This window comes from Dermacentor variabilis, chromosome 8 (assembly GCF_050947875.1).
Source record: "Dermacentor variabilis isolate Ectoservices chromosome 8, ASM5094787v1, whole genome shotgun sequence".
In the NCBI taxonomy this organism is placed as follows: domain Eukaryota; kingdom Metazoa; phylum Arthropoda; class Arachnida; order Ixodida; family Ixodidae; genus Dermacentor; species Dermacentor variabilis.
In genome coordinates, this window is record NC_134575.1 from 75,812,716 (window position 1) to 75,835,992 (window position 23,277).

General features: G+C 46.1%; 1 protein-coding gene across 2 annotated transcripts in view; it reads right to left on the reverse strand.

The window, feature by feature from the left end:
- Positions 1-1,927: 1,927 nt before the first annotated feature.
- LOC142591114 (uncharacterized) overlaps positions 1,928-23,277 on the reverse strand; it is a 114,217-nt gene continuing 92,867 nt past the window's right edge. For both annotated transcript variants that reach the window (XM_075703496.1, XM_075703498.1), the window contains one exon: positions 1,928-2,072. In XM_075703496.1, the coding sequence (XP_075559611.1) occupies positions 1,997-2,072 (76 nt within the window). In that variant the 3' untranslated portion in view covers positions 1,928-1,996. The remainder of the gene's footprint in view (positions 2,073-23,277) is intronic.

The following is a 23,277-nucleotide window of genomic DNA, read 5'->3' on the forward strand; positions in this document are numbered from 1 at the left end:
GCTTCAGCCGCAGCCGAATTGATTGTGGAGAAAAGGATGCTTCAAATAAGCTATGGCATTTGCAGATGTGGCGGGGATAATGAGTTGCAGCAGAACTGACAGTTGGGCGAGTTGGTACGAATTCATAGTAAAATATTTAGCGCGCACAATTGACGAGGGCACAGTGAAGGGGGACACACGAGCGCTTACTCACAACTATTTTATTTTCGGAAAGATAGAGAACATATATACCCCAGCTATCAGCGCTGAGCATGTGCAACAAGAGTCGCCAGTAAAAGAGAAACAGATTAAGAAGGTTCAACCAGTATTTAAAAAAAGCAAATTCATTTTCAGTGATTGCAAAAGATGGTTGGCTTATGCATCTTTCAGCGCACTTTTTGATATGAGACGCTTCTATGATTTCACGTGTTTGTTTTTATCTGAAAACAAAATGTCAGTGTCAAAAAATAGCGGATCACAATGACATAGATTACAGTGGTTCGACAAGTGCGAATAGTTTTCGTTATCGAGAGAACGTTCATGTTCTTTTAGAGGGGTGTTTATGCACCGAATGGTTTGTCCTATGTATATTTTGCCACAGGTTAACGGAAGCCGGTACACAACACCTATTCTGCATTTTGTGAACTTTTGATCTTCTTTTAGACCGCAGCTGCATTCTGCATTCTGCATATGTTCTGTAACTATCCGAAAATAATATAGCTGGGAGTAAGCAAGCGCTCGTGTGTTCCCCTTCACTGTGTCCTTGGCAAGTGTGCGTGCTAAATAGTTTACTATGAGAACAGGTAATTAATGTTTTCATTGTGGTCGGTGGGCATCTTTCACTGTGTCGTCCTGGTGAGGTATTTCGCTCACTTAGCAGTGCTGGAAATCTAAGACGGCATCTCGAGCCATTCGAAGAAGGCTGCATCCTTTGTCTTAGTAATGCGGACCCTGTTTTGAGTGCGATATGCGCTAGTTTTGCGCAACGCGTGTTCAGTGGCAGTCTGAAACTTAGGTGTTATAGTCATCTACGATAACCTCGAATGCAGCTTTTAGCGAACGACCATAATAACGGCTGTTCGTTGCCCTGTACTTCCCAACAGGCTCGGCTTGATAATTTCTTCACAATGACATGGGTTGGTCGTATAACAGTTCCCGAGTTCCAATAAACTGCAGCCGTTATTCGTACCGTCTCTGTAATATATGCAGCGTTCCGGGAAATTTGGAAGGCGTGAAATAATCTATGAATTAAGCAGGTCTTGTCTGAAAACTTGAGAAATAGTAAAAACTATGTTATCATTTCATGTAATAACCAAATAAACATAACGATCGACAACTGTGCTTGCAAGGCCATTCTTGGAAAAAATTATGCGAGACTTTCACATGAAATAACATAAAACATAATTCTTTTTTTTATATTCCAGAAGATTCTGGGGGGGGGGTAGCTTTCAACATTCTAATTTATTGACCAATGTAAGCTAAACTCTTATTCTTTTAAGAACGGAGGCTGGAGAATATTAGTTTTTCATAATGCGGTTGCAGTGGGCTTGCCACTTAGTCAGTGAAATGTTGCGGACGCAACATGCTAAGAAGTAGGTCAAAATATGGCCACTTTTAGACGCGAGGAATGCTCGGAACGAAGCACCCATTAGCTACATACTTTTTCGCGATGCCATTAAAACCACCTTACAATGATACAATTTTCTTTCGAAAGCTATTTTGTTTTTTTCTATGAAAAGTAGCGAATATTTGACTAATAGCAGGACAATATCTAATAGTTCGCGTAGGCGTGACGTCACGAATTTTATTTTTTACGTATCTTGCCCTGTTTGGCATCAGGTAAATTCTCATGCCTTATTAGGTTCAGCCCCCCCCCCTCCGGTTCTTTGAAAACGCAATATAGACCTACGTTCAAGAAACAAACAATTTATTTTATGCCCATGCGAAACTTCTCGAAATTCATGACGACTTGACAAACCACTGCAAGGGACTTCAGGGCAGCGTCGCCAGCCGTGTTTCATTTTTCAATCTCTCTTACAGTGCAGCTGTTAGAACCTCGCTGGGTTTCTCTTGACGTGCATAGGTTCGCCGATCTGGAGGAGAGAGAGTGAAATCAGAGTATAAAAATAGCATCGCGCAGCACAGCGACCCGGCGAGGGTGGTGGAGCCTAGGAAGGCAGAAGGAGTGGTGCGCACGCGAGCGAGGAACGCGGCCCGGATCCGTGCCCTCTCTTGTGGACCGCGAGGCAGGAGGGTAGGGGAGGGAGGAGGGGCGTTCTTTTCCGGCAGCTGCTAGTGTTAAAGCCCCTGAAACTTCGTAAAGTAGTGCCACTCTCCTCCTCCGCCTTCACTCCTCCTCGTTTCTCCTCTCTTTCACGCTCCCTCCTCGACCATGGCGCCGCCTACGATGCTCGAGCGCAGCAGACGACCTTTCGCAGAGTGAATGCACGCATAGCAAGGCAGTGCTCTTTAGGCGTTCACGTTGGCTTTCCAGCTCCGCGTAGCTCGTGTACAGCATAGAATTTCTAGTCGGATGCTTGTACAAATTCGGTAACGGCAGCTTTTGTTTATTTTTTGATAACTATTTCTTAAAAAAGTATCTGAACGAGTGTTAACGCTGTGTGTTGACGACTGCGAATGTATAGCCTGCCCTACAATTAGGTACGCAACATTTGTCAAGGGCGTGTCGTAAGATCTGGTTGCGAATGGTTGTAAATACCACGTTTACCATCGAATGACAACCTCTTGGCTTCCAGCAAGCCCTCAGCCTAAAGAATCCGCGCCGCCCTTACCATGTGAATTCGCAGCGCGTATGAGCTATGACGTACAAAGGCTGACGGAGATCACTGCTCTGGAGGTTCGAAAGTGTATTACAAGCTACAGTGCCACCAACGTGCGTGCTTGCCAATCTAAGCGCGCGCAAAGCCTCAGAGGTGGGCGCTGGTGCTATTATGTTTCTCGTGTCTCAACGCCGACAGAAATACCGCGGCCGATCATCGAGTCGGGCCTGTGCGTACACAAGAAAATAAAATGAGTTTTTAGCATTCGTGCGCGAAGCGGGAGCGCGATAACAATGCTTGACTCAAACAAGACCACTGTGGCCTTCAGTAATTTTTTCAGGTTAATGACTTATCACGAATAACACTTCATCGTGCGTTGGTTCGTCCGTTTACTAAGTGACGTACTTGTCGCGAACCGAGTTGCACTGAGGTGCATGCATTCAGGACGGTTGCACTCCCTTCGAAGTAACATTTGCGAGACATGACTTTATTAGTGAAGTCATGATCCCGCAAAGAATCCCCCCGCCATGACGCGGCCGAAATTGCGGCAAGTGAAATTATTTTTATCCATAGGTTAAAATGATATGAAACGGCATTCGAGTTACAAGTTAACAGTTTATTTTCACATAGATGCATTACAGATTTGCCTTTGCAGTTACAAGTCCGTGTGCACCATTTATTGTCTCATTTCGTAAATAAACGCACCAGCCTAAGAGTCCTACAGCAAGCGCGTCTCAATTAGGCATAATGACTGCAGAAACTAATAGTAACATAGACGAGCAAGCGAACGACTATATGAGCGCGCGAACTAAACGAGCGAGCAAACGACTAAGCACGAACGACGACTAAACCAGCCAGGGAACGGGCGGGCGACTGCACGTTTTCTTTGCGAGTGCTCCACCACCGCATCTTAAGCTTCGCACACTTTAAAGCTCACGCGAATGAGCACATACGTCTCGATTACCTATGATGCGGTCGCTCGACGACGAACGCACCGCGTAACATGGTTTCGGGAGAGCACGCACGCTTTTCATCGGTGCCTCTGTATCGCAAATCCACCGGGCGACCGCCAACGAGGAACACGAACAAATGTGGCAAACAAAGCTAGTCTATCTAAAGAAGGCTAGTAAGTAACCACAAAAGGCAGAGAGTTGCTCTCCTGAGGCGCTTTCATGATCGAGACTGAAATTTTATCAAAAGGACTGCGCTGAATCTTAAAAATTTCGTAATCACGTTATCGCAAGCAACCTCGCGTGCCCGCCAACTCAAGCCGGTTGGCGTTCAAAACGATTAAGCGCACCAAATATGACCAACACGACCACTTAGTGCGCAAATAAGCAAAGCAGACGTTGCGTAAAAATCATGTTAAAGCGTGCGTACAAATGACAACATGCACAGTGAACTGTGCAATATCTACTACGTTATTGCCCGCAGCACAATACGCAAGCCTGGCACATACAATACTCTGAGAGAGCCACAACTTACATCACATAGTCGCGCGGAGGAAGTTGGTCGGAAGTTCTCCCTCCCGATTCGGTGAAGCCATGTCTTTCTTCTTAACGCGTTGCGCTTACCGGACGGTATCGCGAACATATTCTTGCCTTTGCTAAAACTATATTGGCATCCAAACGTGCAGCAGGTCATGGTAAGTGAATATGACGTGAAGCGACGTCGCACTTGCCACAAAACATCCTTCAAGGCGTTCACAAGATCAAAACAACACAGAATAGGAACGGAAGGAATGCCGTCAACAAGCGCCGCTTCTCGAGTAAAGATGGCACTGAAGCGCGACTGTAAACAAACGAAGCCGGCGCAAGGGGCCACGTGATGCCATTAGGCCAATAGCGACGCGGCGTCGGCTTCGGCCAGAGCGCTGAAGGAGGAGGCGGCGTTCTTCAAAGCGTGGCACTACTTTACGAAGTTTAAGTGGCTTTAGCTAGTGTGTCTCCTTCTCCTGTCCTCCTCGCCCACCGCTCCGTCATAGGCTCCGTACAGAGAATCGACGACCACGGCTTCTACTACGGCGTTGCCCCGATAGGATGCCGTAGAGAAGCGTTGCCGGTGCTCGTGTGTCTTGCGTGCGGTTTGGCACTACTTTACTGGCCTTCCACCAGCTCCACCGATCTCTGGTGTTTGCGACAGCAGAGTCACGCATAATTTTTGTTTTACCAGGACTCCTCCTGACAACAAAAGGTGACTTTTTTGCCATTTGTGAAGTGTAATACACCAATAATGAGAAATTTAGCAGTTTTCCTGCAAATTGTAGCACTCTTCATGCAAAAGATGTAAATTGTCCTCATGACATCGAAGTTAATGTATGAAAGTATTTTTGAGAAGGATCACGCTCAAATTCTTGACCAAAAAGCCGTCAGTTCGAATTTGCTTAGCCAGATAGCCCGACACTCTGAAAGATGAAAGCATGAAGGCTTGAGTTAAAATTGAGAATACAGTCACAGAAGCAACTTTTGTGGAGGCTTTTCTAGTTAGACAGACAAAAAGCCAAAGCAGGCTGCTCTTTGGTTGAGCACACCTACTCGTGCAGCATTTTCTAAGAAATAAAAGGGCCGCGTAAGCGAGCCGATGCGCTTTTGTGGCACCATGGTGAAAACTCATATGGAAATACTACAGAACGGTAACTTTGTTTGACTCCAAGAAACGCAAGTAGCGTAGTGCCTACGCAATAAACTTGCATTGAGCAGCCAATTTTTTTTTGCGCATGTGAACGTTACATAAGACTGACGGAATAGTGACACAAACATTTAGTGACATGACTTTCGTGCTTTGTTTAGAAAGCTGCCGGTACAATACAGCACCTTTTATGCGACCCATTCTAAGTGTCCTCCAAATAAAACGCGCTTTGGAGGGGATGTAAAAAAAGGTTCTATTTGTGTGGCTAAAAATGTCGGTGGCGGTCGTGAAGAAAGAAAAATGGGAGTGCCAGTCAGCCTGGTGTGGCGACTTAAGCCTATACGCTGACTGTGGCAAGGAAAGCTTTCTTATGAGAACTCGCTCTCATCTATTCTCATATCTCATCATCTATTGACGCTCCATGAAGCTATACTTGTGTTGAGAGCTATCCGATGAAAAAACAGGACAGATGCTTCCAGTCAGCACTCTCATAAAAGATCGAGAGTTTGCGTATCGAGCCAGATGTCCATGGACAGACAAGGCATGACACCTGAGAGGCCTTCAAACTCAGTTTTTCTGGATAATTGTTATGGAGAGCGCCACCTTGACTGTCCTACATGTCATTTTTTTATCCGTAAAAGGTTGGGTTCTGTGTCTCGCTATAAATGAGGCGTGAAACAAACGATGGAAATGCAGCTCAGAACTACAGTCACAAGTGGGACACGGACTGGATGAAATGACATGTCGCCTGAGAGTTCATAATAAGAAACTTGAAAGTAATATGACTTTGGATAAAGTTTGTCAATGCTGTTCGTATTAGCGAGTAAATTTCGACTCGTCGTTCAGCTTTTTAGAATTTGAAAGAAATGGAAACATTTACTTCAAAATTTCTTTTTTCTGAGCCCTCACATGTCTAGGTGCAGGCAGTAAGGTTTCGGTTTTAATTTATTGCAAGTGAATTGAATTTTGTTTCTTGCATACCATGTACAGTAAAATATGTGAACAAATGCGTTTGCATCCCTAGCTCCAGGTAAGCTGGAATCCATTAGAAATCTATGTAGAGGAAGCAGAGTAATACAGATAGCAGAGCCACAATAAGAAGCAATAAGCATGCTCACTGACCTGGAGAGGCAAAGCCGAAAGGTGGGTCTAAAGATCAATCTGCAGAAGACTAAAGTAATGTTTAACAGTCTCGGAAGAGAACAGCTGTGTACGATAGGTAGTGAGGCACTGGGAGTGGTAAGGGAATATATCTGCTTAGGACAAGTAGTGACTGCGGATCCGGATCATGAGACTGAAATAATCAGAAGAATAAGAATGGGCTAGGGTGCGTTTGGCAGGCATTCTCAGATCATGAACAGCAGATTACCATTATCCCTCAAGAGAAAAGCTTATAACAGCTGTGTCTTACCAGTACTCACGTACGGTACAGAAACCTGCAGGCTTACAAAAAGGGTTCTACTTAAACTGAGGACGACGCAACGAGCTATGGAAAGAAGAATGATAGGTGTAACATTAAAGGATAAGAAAAGGGCAGATTGGGTGAGGGAACAAACGCTAGTTAATGATATCTTAGTTGAAATCAAGAAAAAGAAATGGACATGGGCAGGACATGTAATGAGGAGGGAAGATAACCGATGGTCATTAAGGGTTGCGGACTGGATTCCAAGAGAAGGGAGGCGTAGCAGCGGTGGCAGAAAGTTAGGCGGGCGGATGAGATTAAAAATTTGCAGGGACAACATGGCCACAATTAGCTCATGACTGGGGTAGTTGGAGCAGTATGGGAGAAGCCTTTGCCCTGCAGTGGGCGTAACCAGGCTGATGATGATGAAGCACTTTGCATCAAGCAAACTAGACAATACAACAGAAGGAATCTTGAAAGTGCAAATGATATGAAGGAACATTTACGAGTGAAGGAAAGTGCACCTGTAAAGAAAGCAAGCCGTGAATGTAACAATAAACACAATGAAGAAGCTCATGAAACTACAGTTTTAGTGGCCTCTGGAAATTTGTTGCCTATTGAATTTGGGTGGGTAGAACGTTCTGCTCGACTACTTCAACTGATGTTCTCTTTTTACCATACAGATTGAGGACCTTTGGAACCAGAAAATTTCGTTTTAGTGCACTGTGTGCAGACTCCTGATTTGGCAAAGTTGGTAAGGGTGCCAGAATTAGGCTTTAAAGGAGCTTTACAATTGATTGAGAAAAACGGTCCGATGTGTAGTTGTTGAAGGAAAAGCGTTGTCCTAGCATTGCAAAGTCAAGAAATCACAAAGCAGACATTCCTGTTAAGGTTCTGTAAATTGCTCAATTTATGAACTATATGCATGGCAACAAGATGTAATACAGTACGAGAGATGTCTGTAGAACTATTGAAATAAATCATAAGAAAGGTTTCTGCATCAAAATAATGTCGGAATTCTAATAAAATATAACAGGCCTTGCTCAGTTTTTTTAAAGCTTGAGAACGTGAGGTTTCCAGTAAAGCGACTTATCTAATGTAACCTCCAGTTATTCTACAGCGCTTACGCGTTGGAGTGCGTTGCAATTGTTATCTGGTGTATGTGGAACCTCCATCAGTAGCTTTCAAGTGGATTTCAAGACTATACATTATGCACATTTTGCGTTGAGAGGAAGTTTATTTGTCAAGAGAGTGGCTAATGAGAGTAAGTTTATTATTGGCCATGTGGGCCGCGTCAGATGGGGAGTCGTGTGTACAGAGAACGGTGTCATCTGCATACATTATGGCAGAGAGAATAAATATTACTTCTGGCAGGTCTTTCAAATAGAGGGAAAAAGTACTGGCCATGTTACGGTTCACTTTTTGTGGCAGTGCCGCACAAAGGTGTCAAACACCTGGGACGCGGCGTGCCTAATCGCCACTTTAATCAACATGAAAGGTCTTGTCCGTCGGGTGTGTGCGACGGGATTATGCGCGGAATGGGCAAATCCTGCTCTCCTCAGTCGTACGTTCAACCCCTCTACGCCAAGGATGGTTTCCCTCCCATGACCCTCTGTGCAGGTTAAACCGATGTGGCCCACGTTCAACCTCTCTACGCCAAGGAGTGGTATCCCTCCCATAACCCTCTACCTAGGCTTACCCGACGTGTCCTGCCAAGGCCCCCTACCAAGAATCAAGAGGAAATTAGGCTGCCTGAGTGGTCGAGGGTATAAGTCAGCGGTTGACGACGTCTGGTCACATTTTCTCTGCCATTGCGTGCACCTGCACGCGCGCTGAACGTTTCCCTATTTTTTCTTGGAGCGCACCGTCCACCCGTAATGATGCAATAAACTTCTGTAATTCGTTTTTACATAACCTCATTCTCCCTGCCGAAACCTCTGCGGTGTTAAACCGAGTTCGAGCTCCAAGCAGACACCGTTGAAGATCACAAAACTTCGTCTACATAATAACCTCTACACTGAGACCTGGGCTGTACCTGTGGTTATGTCAGCGAGAGAAGATCAAGCATTGCATAATGTATCTAGCTGTTTCGCACCGCCCACGAGCTGTCTGAACTTCCCGTGATACATGCGGGCTAGGATGACGGGCGCGTACTCGAGTTTAGTAAAGTGGAATGGTGGCTTCCGACTCCTTCGTGGCTCGTTGCGCGCTGCCTTCCCGCACGCTCATTGTTGCAAGTATAGTTGGCCAAATTGTCAGGTGACTTTTGTAATCGTGGTATAGTTAACAGTGCGAGGCGAGTGGCAGCATAGATCGTTTGCGCATGAAAACACATGCGCACCCTCAGCTGCTGGTGCTTGTCATAACGCCAGCATTGTAATCGCGAGTGCTCACGGTTATCAAGTGGACCCTGCACACCAGTTTCCTTGAGCGCGTGTCACTAGGCTTCTTTAGTTAGTTGGCGAGTGCCTAAAGAAATGTGAAGTGCAGTTACAATTTCGAGCCTTACGTCGCGCAATACTGTAATGTTTTGATGTTGCCGTCACTGCAACGTTTGACAGTCTTGATATGATGGCTTATTCGTACGATAGAATTGTGAGGGCACACGCACTATATATATATATATATATATATATATATATATATATATATATATATATATATGTATATATATATATATAATAAGATTCAGCCGTAGCAATTTTTCTTCACTAGCCTACTTTCTTGAAAATTTTATCTCGGCCCAACAACAGTCACTTTATCAGAGCAATCTCCGTCGGATGTCGGGACCACCAAAAATTCCATCCGCCAGTGATATGATCAATTGTTGAGGTTGAACAAGTGACTACTACCCGACACGTTTAATTAAAAGACTGCTTGAGGCTTTACCCGCCGCTGTTTTATTAAATGTCGCCGTACCTTCGCTACATTTTTCATCCCGTGCAGTGACCTGCCATTTCTACTAAGAATTCTTGAACAAAGTGTTTTGTATTTTATTTCATTATTTTGCTTATACATTGCAAATATGTTAAGGATTCAGTGCAGATTGATAAACACACCATGGCAAGTGTATTGTTCACTTGGCATGTTTGCTTGCTTGCTGAACAACAAAAAAAAAACATGAGTTATACGTAGCTCGCCAACGTAGAAGCAGCTGCTTGGAATATCTGAGTGATTCTACCACGTGAAGACAACGATGTAAACAGTACGATCAAGCGATGAGGGCAAAGAAAATTGTTCCTGTGTAAATAAGCAGATGGCTACATGTGGCATCTCCGCCGCCTCTTTTATTTACTTTGCTCATCTTCTTTCTCGCTCAGTGATCAGCCCACGAAACACCTTCATGTTGCTTGGGATATGCCCGACTGCGAATACTACGAGGCATTGGACAGAGGAAAGCTTTTTCTCTCAGCACGATGAACCTTTTCTTTCTTGCATTATGCATACACCACGGAAAAGTTCTAGGTTGAAATAGCAGAAAAGCTGGCAAGCGACAGCAAGACGGTGTTCATTACTACAGAAGAAGGCTCCAATCGTAGTAAATGAGTTTAGAGCCGAAAGAATCGCTTGTCTGCCGTATTTTTTTTTATTGTAGCAGAAATATTTTGGGCGCTCGAGGCACATTTTCGACGTCAGTGCCCCCACCTAACCCGAAGTGCGGGTGGCACGCACGCACTGAAGGCGCGGCGCTGCATGCCGAACTTGGCCTCGCGCCGTCCGCTCGAGGTGGCACGCTTGCTGTCGCTGCCGCGGAAAGCACGGCATGGTACACCGAGAAGGCTCGTGCCTTGATAGGCGTCGTCTTCCCGCGAGCGAAATGTCAGAGTTCAGCTGATGGTGGCCGTGTTTCCGACAAGCCGCGTTTGAACGTCCCTTGATATGCGTGGGCCTGAACGACAGGCGAGTATTCAAGGGTTAGCTCAGTGGGCTGGCAGTTTCCAACTCCTTTGTGCCTTAATGCGCGCTGCCTTCCCTGAAGCTCATCGTATTCAAGTTGGTGGATTTGTCCAGTGAGTTTTGGAATCGAAGAACAGCTAGAATAGTGCAGCGAATGGGAGCATGAAAAGTTCGCGTATGAAATAACGTGCGCACTCTTTGCTGCCGGTGCCTGTCATCACTCAAGCGTTGTAATGGCGAGTGCACAATGGCACAAAATAGACCTAACGCACGAGTTTCTTAGGATGCGTAGTACCAGGCTTATTCAGTTAGCAGGCGGATGTCTAATTAAATTGTTACTGCCATTAAGTATATGAGCGTTATTTCAAGTAAATATCTGAGGCTGTTCTCTTGCTATGGCCGCAAATTTTTGCGGTGTTGATAGTGTTACCAGAGATGTTTATTTATAGAGTGAAACTAGGTCCAGGAGGAAGCCACAGGGAAGGCCTAGCCGGCGCAGAGTAGAGCCGAGCCAACGCGCGCACATCCTACTTTATTTCGCTGCCTCGGTCACGCAGTGCAGCTACAATGTGATCGCGTTCTGATAGATTGGAAGTGTAAAGGGGTCATGCACTATATATATGAAATAATATGCAGCCTTTACAATTTCTCTTCTCTAGACTTAATGCCTGGAATGGTTTTTTCATACCAACAATAGTAAACTTCTCTCGGGTATCTCAGGAGAGTATTGGAACAACCAAACAATTCTATCCGAATGTCATATTGGGTGCGAGGAGTTACAGAGTCGCCATCTGTCGGAAGCGCCTCCCTTGCGTAGTTTGAGGGATCACGTGGCGCGCTCCTCGTAGGTTTCGGTTACGGCGCTCAATAAAAACACCACGCGGACGCCCTCACGGACATTTATGTAGGGACTCTCAAAATGAGGGAAGTTTTTGACTGTCGATATAATAATCTTGGCCAAACTGAAAGCACAGAATCGTTTACAGATGCTATCTCTTTACCCAATACGCACAGTGAACGCCACTGCGCGCGGTCGCCGCGATGGAGTCTTCCGAACCGGCTTCTTGCGTGAAAGGTAGCCAAAGGCTGAGAGTAAACTATGTGAAATATGTTCTTATAGTGGGCTGTCTGTATAACCAAATGTAGCATAACAGAATGAAGCCTCAATGCAGCGATCGCACGAGTTCGCAGCGACCTACTGCGCGTATGCATGCATGTCCGCGCACTGTGTTTTGCTTTTGCTGTGAGCTAGTTTTCGCACCGTGTCGTGAGCTTTAGACCGCAGCATAAGAGCATTTGACAGTACACTATCAACCACTGTTGCAAGGTCGCTGTCAGAACTGTTCAAAAATAGTTTCGTCATATAGACTCCGACGCCTACGGCGACTGTGATGTGCCGTCGCTACGATTCAATATTTTTTGTCTTTTAAATTCTTGTACGTTTCAGTATTATTTCTCAAGTTACGTCGCACTGTATGTTTATCGGTCTTCTCAGCGTACAATTTCCCCTCCGCTTTCTTTTCGCAATTCAGTGCATTATTTCATAACACAAACATGACCACATGTCATGCCTTTGTTTAATGTGCATCTAACCACTCCCTTTCCGTTCCAGTGAACTTGCCAGTATCTTGCATCAACAAGTTCATGGAACAAACCGTCATGACATTAGCCGGGCAGCGGGCGCAGGCGAGCGTCTCAGTGTGCGTTTTCTGCTATTCACCCAAGATCGCGCAGTCCCGGCGCCGTAGCGGAAATCTTCCTCGCGTCTGTGCTTGCTGCATATCCGAGTTCTAGACGATGGCTGTCTGCCGGTTCTAACTTTCGCGAGCCAAGCTTCATGCAGCTCCTTGTCCTGCGGCTACGTGTGAATAAGGCTGACACCGCGCTGCGTTGCGTACGTCCGGCACTGCGGCACCGAGCATTAGCCTACCGTGCTGCACTCCTCCAAAGGCAGCCACTACCTATTATAGTACTTTCAAATGTTGCCAAGCAGACACCCAAGGCGGTAAAGCCTCACCACCTAATCGGAACTGAGGCGCAGGCGGGACTTTAAGCTTTCGTTTTCAGCTCGCTTTGGCGCTTCCAAAGCAGACGACGCGGCCGCTGTGTCCACGTGATCCCTCATGCCACGTCACGCCGACGGCGGCGCCAGCTTTTCCAGTGGTGGAGCTCACTCCCAAGGGTACTTTGTTGCGGTTGAAAAAGACACTACTACTCGACAAGTATAATTAAAACATTGCTTCAGGCGATACCGGCCGCAGCTGTATTATCAGTCACCGCAAGTTCGCTGTAAATTCCTTCCCGGGGAGTGACCTGCCATTGTTACTAGGAATTTTCGGAGAAGGTTTTATGTATTTGATTTCATTTTTTTTGCTTACAATGCGAAAACGGTTTAAGAATTCTGCCCACATCGATCAACATTACACTTGGCATGTTCGCTTGCTTGCAGAATAAAAAAAGAATCGCGGGTTGTACATACGTCGCCAACGGAGAAACAGCTGCTTCGAATATTTTTGTGATTTTAGTGCCTAACGACAGCGATGTGAAGGGTACCATCAAGCAACGAGAGCAAAGAAAATCGTTCCTGTGTAAATAAACAGACGGATGTTGTCCCTCCGACGTACTGAGTCTTCAACCCGCATCTTGCTTCAAATCTGCCCGACGGCGAACACACGAGTCATTAGACCGAGGGAAGCATTTTCACTCAGCAGGATGAATTTTTTTTCTCTGCATTGTACATGCACGACGGAAGTGTTCCAATTGGTATCTGCTAGGTTAAATTATCAGAGCACACCGATACCCTACGTGCTGCCGGCAAAGCGTTCGGTTCTGTCGGCCAGCCTCGCACACTTCTCATGCAGTGAGGCCAGTGGGCACGTCACTTTTACTCCGTATACTACGCCAGCGAAAGTTGAAGATGAAGGTTGCTTCACCTGTGTTCCCAACATAACACTAACAAATTTCAGCTATGACTAACTGGTCGCTTGAGGCGTCTTCAGTGCGGCATAGAGCGACCTTCAAGAGTGGGTTCAATTATTAGCTGGCGCATGTGATGTGGGCGCTCAGGGGGGTGCACAGCAAGGAAAATGTGCATTTTCGTTCGTCGCAAAAAAAAAAAGAAGCTCGTGTGTCATTTGTTATATGAGTTATCGGAGTTATAAAGGGCAATCATGTTGTTAAAGGTTAAAAATAAAAAAGTGCCAGTAGCGCAAAATCTTAAGTTATCTGCCAGGAAAATATGATGTTTCCCCAACGCAAATTTTCCAATATGTGGAACGCATCTGTAAAGCAGAAAAACAAAATGATATCACACTGTTCATCATCTGCGAGGCGATTTTGCAGATGTTGGGAACATAAAAGGTACGAATAGAAAAAGAAATTTGTAGCCAACAGGATTACATCATATACATCGCGTACAAATTGTTCTTAAGAAGATTAAAAAGTTTAATGAATTTCGGGATTTTTTATGCCAAAATGAATATGAATATTAGGTACGTAGTAGTGGAGGACACCGGGGTAATTTTTTCCCCAAATGGTGCTCTTCAACGTGCACCCAATACACGTGCGGTAACCGGCAGTTTTTCATTTCTAGTAGACCCCAGCGAAATGTAACCACCGCGGTCAGGATTTGATACCGTTCCCTCGGCTTAGCAGCGCAATGCCAAATCTACCATGGTAGGATTTCTTCACAGGTGTGCGAGGAGCTTGTGTGTAATTCTTCGTTCTATAGCTCGTCAAAGTAGCGTCGGTGGCACAGAAGGGCCAAACCTGACAATGAGGATGACGACCCTCAAACATGGTGCACAACCCCGTAAACGATGCACAAAAGTTGGGGAGTTGGTAGAAAATGACATGAAAACCGTAAGCAACGCAATTGCTTGCAGTGACCCCGCTGCGACGCCGCTCAGTTCTTACACAGCAACCCAAAGATTTCACAATCATTAAGTGTACGTAGTAGCACTGCTAACACACCGGGAGAATGAAATTGTTAGAATTTCGTAGGGGCCATTTAGTAATTTTTATTCTCATAAAAGTTGTAGTAGATTCTTCCTCAGAGCTAACTAATCCCTATGTGGAACCTTCAGAATAAGTCATCCAGCCTAAAAGCAAGAAGCATTTCTGCCCAGCAACCGCTCGGCCTAAATATTGTTTTGCACAATGATTACATTTAAATATGCCATAAGGAGACTTCAGATTTGAAGGTAATGTCAAATTTCACGCGTCAGCTACGTCCTACCGGTAGGCGGCCGGACGTTTACCTGCTGAACGATTGAAAATTAAAAAGATAATTTGAATGTTTTCGAGCGGTTATCGAAACTCGCTCCCCTGACCACAATGCCAATTCAACTTGGGAATGCACTTAAAAAACCAAACCCAAATCAACATGCACCAAAATTATCAAATAAAAGAAAACGAAATAGAAAATTCTCGGACTACTCCTAACAAAAAAAAATTACCGACGATTACGTTACTTCCTAATGCGAAATTTGAGCGCAGCAAATAAGCTGTTTCACCTTTTGGATAGATTGAGGCAAAGAAATCGAGCAACACATGTATGCGCTATCACAGAATTTTTTTTTTATTTTTCACACGTATTCCTTTAACAAAGACTCCACTAACAGTTCTTGACAGTCATGAAGGGAGCTTTGTGGTCGGAGAAATAGACTGATATATGTTCGACTTGGTACACCAATGCTTGATTCTCAAAGATGAGATGTATACATGTATACAAGTGCCTCGCGAGGTTGTCACAGCCGTGGGGGAAGCAGGGGCTAAGCGCCGCCGCCGAGAAGACCCTGCCGTTCGCGCCGCCGAAGCGGAGGCTCATTGCCGCCGTCGAGAGCAACCAGCAGTAAGCGAGGCTGAAGCAGAAGCTCATCGCCGCCGCCGAGAAGACCCTGCAGTTCGCGCCGCCGAAGCGGAGGCTCATCGCCGCCGTCGAGAGCAACCAGCAGTAAGCGGAAGCGGAGGGGGGCGGCGTGTACACCCAGCGGCAAACGATGGGGGCAGAAGCGCGCGCAGCAAGCGGACAACACGATAAAGGGAGGAGGGAAGAGATAGCAGCGACTGACTGATGCCTTTGACTGATACTCTTTCTGCATGGCGGCGACGGTGTTCTATGCAGTCACGTTATCTTGACTCTCTAGCGGCGTCAGCGGCATCCAGCGGTATCAGTCGGTCGCTGCTAGCGCTGGGGGGATGAAAGGGGGGCGGAGCTGGTTACGAGGCCGACGCCGACGACAACGCCGACGACGACGCGAAACCCAGGAACGGACGCCAAAGAGCTGCGCTCTAAAACATAAATCAAATATAAGTTTTGGCCAAAGAGCTGAAAATGAAAGGTGCCGTCAAGCCTGTGTATAATGACACGTGTGTTGTTTGTCTTTGTTGAGCGACACGTTTCACCGCTTAACAAATGTTATCGTACAGCGCGGGACGCGCCTGCATGTATCCGAAGTTTCTGGAATGTTATCGATGCTTCTATCCGCTGTCTGTTGTCGCCGAACCTTGTGTTATCTGATTTCATCGCCTGACGCGAATGGTGTAGAACTTTGTGAGAGACACGCGGGTCCCACATTCACACCGAAAGCGGAGCGTCTAAGCGGACAAGCGGATTTTCAAAGCGGCGAGGCGGCGAGCGCCCGCACCTGTTCAGACCGGCCGCGTTGTCTGGCTATCCTCGCCGCCGGGAAGGCGGGGCATCTCACAATTTCTTCAGCAATTTCAGGGACGTGCCGCCATCTCGCGGCACTTTGGGTTTGTGCGCGCACTTTCGATATTTTTTTCTTCGTGGGTCAGCGCGCTCCCGTCCGCTATCTACTTCTGCAAAATGATGAGCTCAGACGAAGAAGACGAGATCGTTGGCATTTTACTCGCCACTTGTCTAGCCGATTTTCAAGATTTGTTACAGCGCAACACAAGACAAGGACAAAAGAAGGTATAAAGCGACGACACGGCGCCGTGTCGTCGTTTTATACCTTCTTTTGTCCCTGTCTTGTGTTGCGCTGTAACAAACCTTACTATGAATCCCAACCAACTGGCCCAACTTGCCGTTTTGACGCTTTTGAATAACAGAAGCGAAAAGCCCAGAGAAAGACATTCGTTTACTTTCCTTCACTAGCGCTTCCGCAGTGTCAGGTTCTGATTGGCTGCGGCTAAAGCGGCCAACTTATCCGCGCGGGAAAAATCGGTCCGGGCGCGATCCGGCCAAGCGGCCGCGTATTTTCCGCAAAGCGGAAAATCCGCGGCCGCTTGGCCGGATCCGCTTGTCCGCTTGTCCGCTCCGCCTTCGGTGTGAACGTGTGGTACATTCGACGACTTTCGACGATCGCCAACCGTGTTCGCCGCTATCGTTGTGCTATGATCGTAGCCTGTTTTGCGGGCACAGGTTCGCCCAATAAAAGTTAGTTTTGTCGTTCACAGTATTGCTAGTGCGTTCTTCAACGTCACCACCAAGTGACAATACATTTTAACTAAATAAGTATATGCGTGGTAATACGGAGGGATAGGAGGACCGCAGCATGCTAAACTCTGTCCACGCGTTTAGTTCTTGTTTCGCAACATGCATCCATACGTCATAAATAACGGCAGTTTGTAACATTACGAAGACGAAAAGGTAAGTACGTATTAATATATTCCACGTTATTCTTTATTCATCTTGCAAAAATGATATAGTTACATTTTAAACCATGAAGCGCAATTTTTTTTTCAAATTTCTTCTTGAAGTTATTACGTTTTAATGACAATGCACCTTTACAATGTCGCCCTATAGATGTATTGTTTTCGTCCAGTTGCTCATAACGAATGAGAAGAATTATTTCGAGAAAAAGCAGGCAAGCTACAGCAAGAAGGTGGTCATTACTGTGGAAGAAGGCTCCAGTCGCAGTAAATGAGTTTAGAGCCGAAGAAATCGCTTGTCTGCCACGTTTTTTTTTTATTGTGATAGAAATATTTTGCACGCTGGAGGCACACTTTCGACGTCAGTGCCCCCGTGCTATACCGAAGTGCGGGTGGCTTGCATGCCACGCGTGGCGCTGCATGCCGAACTTGGCCTCGAGCCGTGCGCTGGAGGTGGCACGGTGGCTGAGGCTGATACGGAAAGCACGACAGGGTACACCGAGTATGCTGGTCACTCTATGGGCGCCGTCTTCCCGCGAGCGCAGTGTCAGAGTTCAGCTGAACGCGGTCGTACTCCCCACGCACTGCCCACGACCTGCCTTTGAACGTCCCCTGTTATGCGCGCGCCTGGACGACAGCCGAGTATTCATGGGTAAACTCAGTAGGCTGGCTGTTTCCAACTCCTTTGTGGTTTGATTCACGCTGCCTTCCCTGACGCTCATCGTTGCTATTAAGGCTGGTGAAGCTGTCCACTGAGTTTTGGGATAGAAGAAAAGCTAGTATGGGGGGGGGGGGAGGAAATGGGAGCATGAAAAGTTGGCGTATGACTTAACATGGCGCACTCTTAGCTTCCGGTGCGTGTTCTCGCTCGAGCGTTGTAACGGCGAGTGCGCAAGGTCACAAAGTAGACCTAGCGCGCGAGTTTCTTAGGATGCGTAGTACCAGGCATATTCAGTTAGCAGACGGAGGTCAAATTGAATCTGTACTGCCTCTAGTCCGAGAGCGTTATTTGATGTAATAATCTAAGGCTTTGCTTTTGCTATGGTCGCAAATTATGGCGGTGTTGATAGCGTTACGGGAGATGTTTATTTATAGAGTGAAACTAGGTCCAGGAGGAAGCCACAGGGAAGGCGCACAGTAGAGCCGAGCCAACACGCGCAGATCCTACTTTATTTCGCTGCCTCCGTCACGCAGTGCAGCTACAATGTGATCGCGTTCTGATACATGCGAGTTGTAGAAGACTCACCTACTATATATATATATATATATATATATATATATATATATATATATATATATGAAAGAAGATGCACCTTTTACAATTTCGCTTCTGTAGCTTTAGTTCCTGCAAAGTTTATCTCGGCCCAAGAACAGTCAACTTCTCCGAGGCTTCTCTGGTGAGTATTGGGACAAGCAAACAATTCCATCCGAATGTGATATGGTCATTTGCTGCGGTTGAACAAGGGACTACTAATCGACAAGTACGATTAAAACGCTGCTTCAGGCGGTACTCGCAGCAGTTGCATTATCAGTCACCGCAAGTTCACTGTAATTTACATCCCGGGAAGTGCCCGGCGATTTCTACTAAGAATTTTTGAACAACGTTTTATGTACTTGATTTTATTATTTTGCTCACAATTTGCAAATGGCTTAAAAATTTTGCGCACCTTGATCAATAATACGGTTAGCGTGTTTGTTTTGCTTGCAGAATAATAAAAAACATGAGTTGTACGTACGTGGCGAAGGGAGGCTTGGATATACCAAGCAGCTGCTTGGTATATCCAAGTGATTAGACTGCCTGACGACAACGATGTTAAGAGTACGATCAAACAATGAGGGAAAAAATTATTCTTGTGTAAATAAACAAACGTCTGTTCTCCCTCCGACGTACTCAATCTTCAAACCAGGAGACACCTTCATCTTCCTTGAAATCTGCCCGACCGCGAACACTACAAGACGTTAGACCGAGTGATGCTTTTTCACGCATCAGGACTAACCCCTTTTCCCCTTGTATTATACATGTACAACGGAAGTGTTGCATATGATCTCTGCTAGGGTGAATCAGGAAGGCACACTGACACGCTACGTGCTGTTGGCAAAGCATTCGGTTCTATGGTCGGCCCCCCTACACTTCTCATGCAGTGAGGCCAGTGTGCACGTCAATTTTACTCGGTGTTATACGCCCGTGAATGTCGAAGACGAAGTTTGTTTTAGCTGTGCTCCCTACACAACGATGTCTGACAAACTGCAGCCATGACTTTAACTGCTCGCTTGAGGCGTCTTCAATGCGACAAAGAGTGGCCTTCAAGTCTGGCTTCAATTTATCAGCAACTATCAGCTGGGCCTTGTCAAGCGGGCACTCAGGGGAGTGCACATGAAGGAAAACATTTATTTTCCTCGCGCAGAAGGGAAGCTCCAGTGAACTTATTATATCAGTTATCGCGGTCATAAAATGCAATCATGATGGTAAATGTTAAAAATAAGAAAGCGCCACTAGGCGCCAAATCTTGTCGTAACAATTTGTCGGGATGTAATCATCTTCCTTCTGTGCATATTTTACAATATGTGGGAAGTGCAGGTCTTATGAAGCAGTAAAAGATGATATTAAACTGCTCAGCATTTTCAAGGCGTTTTGCAGACCTTAGGAATTGAAAGGTACGAATCCAAACAAATTATGTAGCCGAGAGGGATTGCATCATGTACATCGCGTCGAAATTGTTCTTAAAAAGCTTAAAAATTATAATCCGGGGTTTTATGTGCAAAAAAAATTCACGAACAATAACAATACTTGCTAACGCGAATTTTGAGAGCAGTTGGATAGGTGTGTTGAATTAGCGATGTAGTATGGGAAAGAATTTGGTTCTCAACGAAATGGTGCTCTCGGTGGCGGTGCAAAGCTTGTGCTCAGCAGCTCGTTTATCATATAGGTATATGCAGCTATCTGCCAGGCCATGCTATTATGACATGCGGTATATGCGGGTTATGCTGACGCGCCATTCTATCCCTAAAGGTCCTCATACCAAGTGTTACATTCCTGACTGACTTATTCCTTAGAGTTTTGAGAATCGTAGCCCACAAACGAAAGTCTTGAAACGAGACAGAGCGCATGCCTGTTATCTTAAATCTACCGTGACCTAAATATCGAAGGTGTGAAAGAATAACAGAGCTCAAACCTGAGAATTATGTAGTTTTATTTGCACGGCGGCACAGAACCTCCGGCATCGGTCCAGGAAAGATGTTTAAAACATAACCGATAGAGAATAGTGGTGCTAAAGTTCATAAGAAAGACGTTGTCTAAATGAAATTGACCGATAGCAAAACTGAAACACAGGAGCCCTAGCACAATGACTGGTTTTACTTAGCTTACGTCCACTTAATTTCATTCTGCCGCTACAGCTACGAGCCTTATACTTCGTGTATTAGTCAAACATTTTGCTATCGCATTCATTGCTTCGACCTTGTGGCAAAGCTGCCATATTTATACAGTGTGTTCTCTCTTTAATATACCACAATATTACCTATCTTTTAAATCATGCAGCGAATTTTTTTTTCTGAAGTTCTACTTTAATTATTACATTTTAATGCGACTGAACCTCTGTAACCTATCTACAGACCCCTAGATTATTGCACTACAAACTCCTAGATATTGCGTACGAAACGCTGTTACGTACGCAAGATCGCTACGTCCTGCAAAGTGCACATGTGCAGGACGGAACACGAACGGTTCGTGATGCGCACCCGGCCGCTTCGCACGCACGCATCCGATTCTTGCGTGCGTACGTAGGAAGCCTTGCGTGGTGCTCTCATGATTCTCGTTTGTTCAGGAGCGCACGATATCGAGACAAAAGAGTTTCGCAACATGGTGGCGTTGGAGGCGCCCAACGGAACGCGGTACTATTGAATTTGGCTATGATTTGGCTTTGCTGCGTGAAGTGAACGCGCCGAAGCCATTCCCGGATCCTGCATGGTGGCAATCCATAGGAAAAAAAATATGAACATTGTTTTCGAAAAAGTATTCAGTGTATGCTGTTCGTGCGAAAGGCTTGACCTCCTGTTGGCGCAGTTCGTGGCAAATGACCGTGCCAGCCTCAGAAGGCGAGTACTCAGTTTTTACTTTTGTCGATATGATTCGTGTATTGCATCCGTATTAGTCTCTCAAAGGCCTAAATATAGTTGGACGTTGCGTGAAGGCACCCACACAATACATCACGTTGGCGAGATCAACAGCGTCTATAGTTGGACTGATGGTTCGACGTACTGGCGCCCGGCGTCTAACAACGCTCGCCTGCTTACGTACGTAGGCATTTTGCAGTACTAAAAACCCTGACGTGAGAGGCGCTCCTACGTTCCGCCAAGCGCTCGCGTGCTGCGAACGTACCGTCATGGCGTGCTACTAAAACTGTCTATTATCACCGACGACAAAAGCACAGCCGCAGTGCGTCTAAATATCTGTGTTGACCGGAGAGGAATAGGGTTTCAGACGCGTGACACGAGGCGCGCTTGAGTCGCGCTACAGAAGATCAGTAAGTAGTCGGGCAGTCGCAGCAAAAGCTTTCATGAACCGTCGGAAGTAGGTGCATAGTCCTACAAAACTTTGGACGTGCTTGACAGACTAAGTACAGGAGAAGGCGTGACTGCACGAATTCTCCCCGGGTCTTGTTGAATACCGGCGCCGTAGACGAGGTGGCCCAGCAGTGTTATCTGTCGGTAACCGAAGTGACACTTCGATGAATTCATTTGGAGCCTAGCCTTGCCGAAGACTTCAAAAGCTGAGAAGAGCTCAATGTGTGTCTCAGATATAGGCGAAAATACAAGAAGGTCGTCTAGGTAGCACAGGCAAGAAGCGCCTGACAGCCATCTCTCATCTTTTTGAGTTTCTTGGAGGAAACGCCTGGGGTACTTCAGTACACGTGATGGTGCAACTGTAGCTGATGCTGTTTTTCGAGTATCTGAGGTACAGCTTGCCAGTGCTGACCAGTACCTGCTGAATTAACAGCCGTACACTCGAAAGTGTTCAGGCCCAGGTGCTTAGGGTTTGCCCAGGGCTGTTACGATGTACATCAACATCCGAAACTATTGCAGTTGCGCATGACTACTCAGCCAAGATTCATATTGTTATGGAAGCGCTCATACCACACATCAGGCACATTGCTCACACCTTTCTCCGCTATTTCGCCTCACTGCCAGAAGCCCGACTACGTGCCTCTTTTTGTCAGAGGATATTGCCTTATCGCTTATAGCTGCCATCAGATTACATAGCTGCAGCGAGTTTTGCTTCCTTCTTGGTGCCTGGCTCAGCCACAAGTTCGACTGACAATACCAAACACTCCAACGAAGGCCCGACTATCATCACCAGCTCTTAAGAAACTTGCGTTGCTCTTGCTGTACGAACAAAACAACGATCATACCCATATATATACTGATGGTTAAAGCACCATGGACGGTTCTGCAGGATCAGTAATTTTTCCGGTGAAAGTCAACACCTTGAAGCTCACGACATTGCATCAGACTACATCGACAGCCGCACACCTTCCTGCTTTTCTTAGCGCACTACGCATAATTCAAGATGAGCCACCTAAAAAGTGAAGCATTTTCAGCGGCTCCAAACTTGCGCTACATTGCTTGCTTTCCGCCTTACGCCGTGGACCATACGAACAAATAGTGCTACAAATCCGAGAGCTCTTTCTTTGCCTCGTAGAGCAAGGGCACGACGTCACATTTCAGTGGCTCCCTAACAACTGTGGCGTAACATGTAATGAGCAGGCCGATGAAGCTGCCCAATCTGCCCATGAAGACGGTGTGCGGGAGCCAATCCCGCTGTCAAGAACATATGCAGTAGCGCAATTTCGAGAGCTTCCACATGATGCCTTACAATCGTTGTGGAAGACACTAAGTTCCAACAGATCGATGGCATCGAATGAACCTTCTCTGAAACTTCATCCTCCACCTTGACTATCCTGACCCGAGACAACG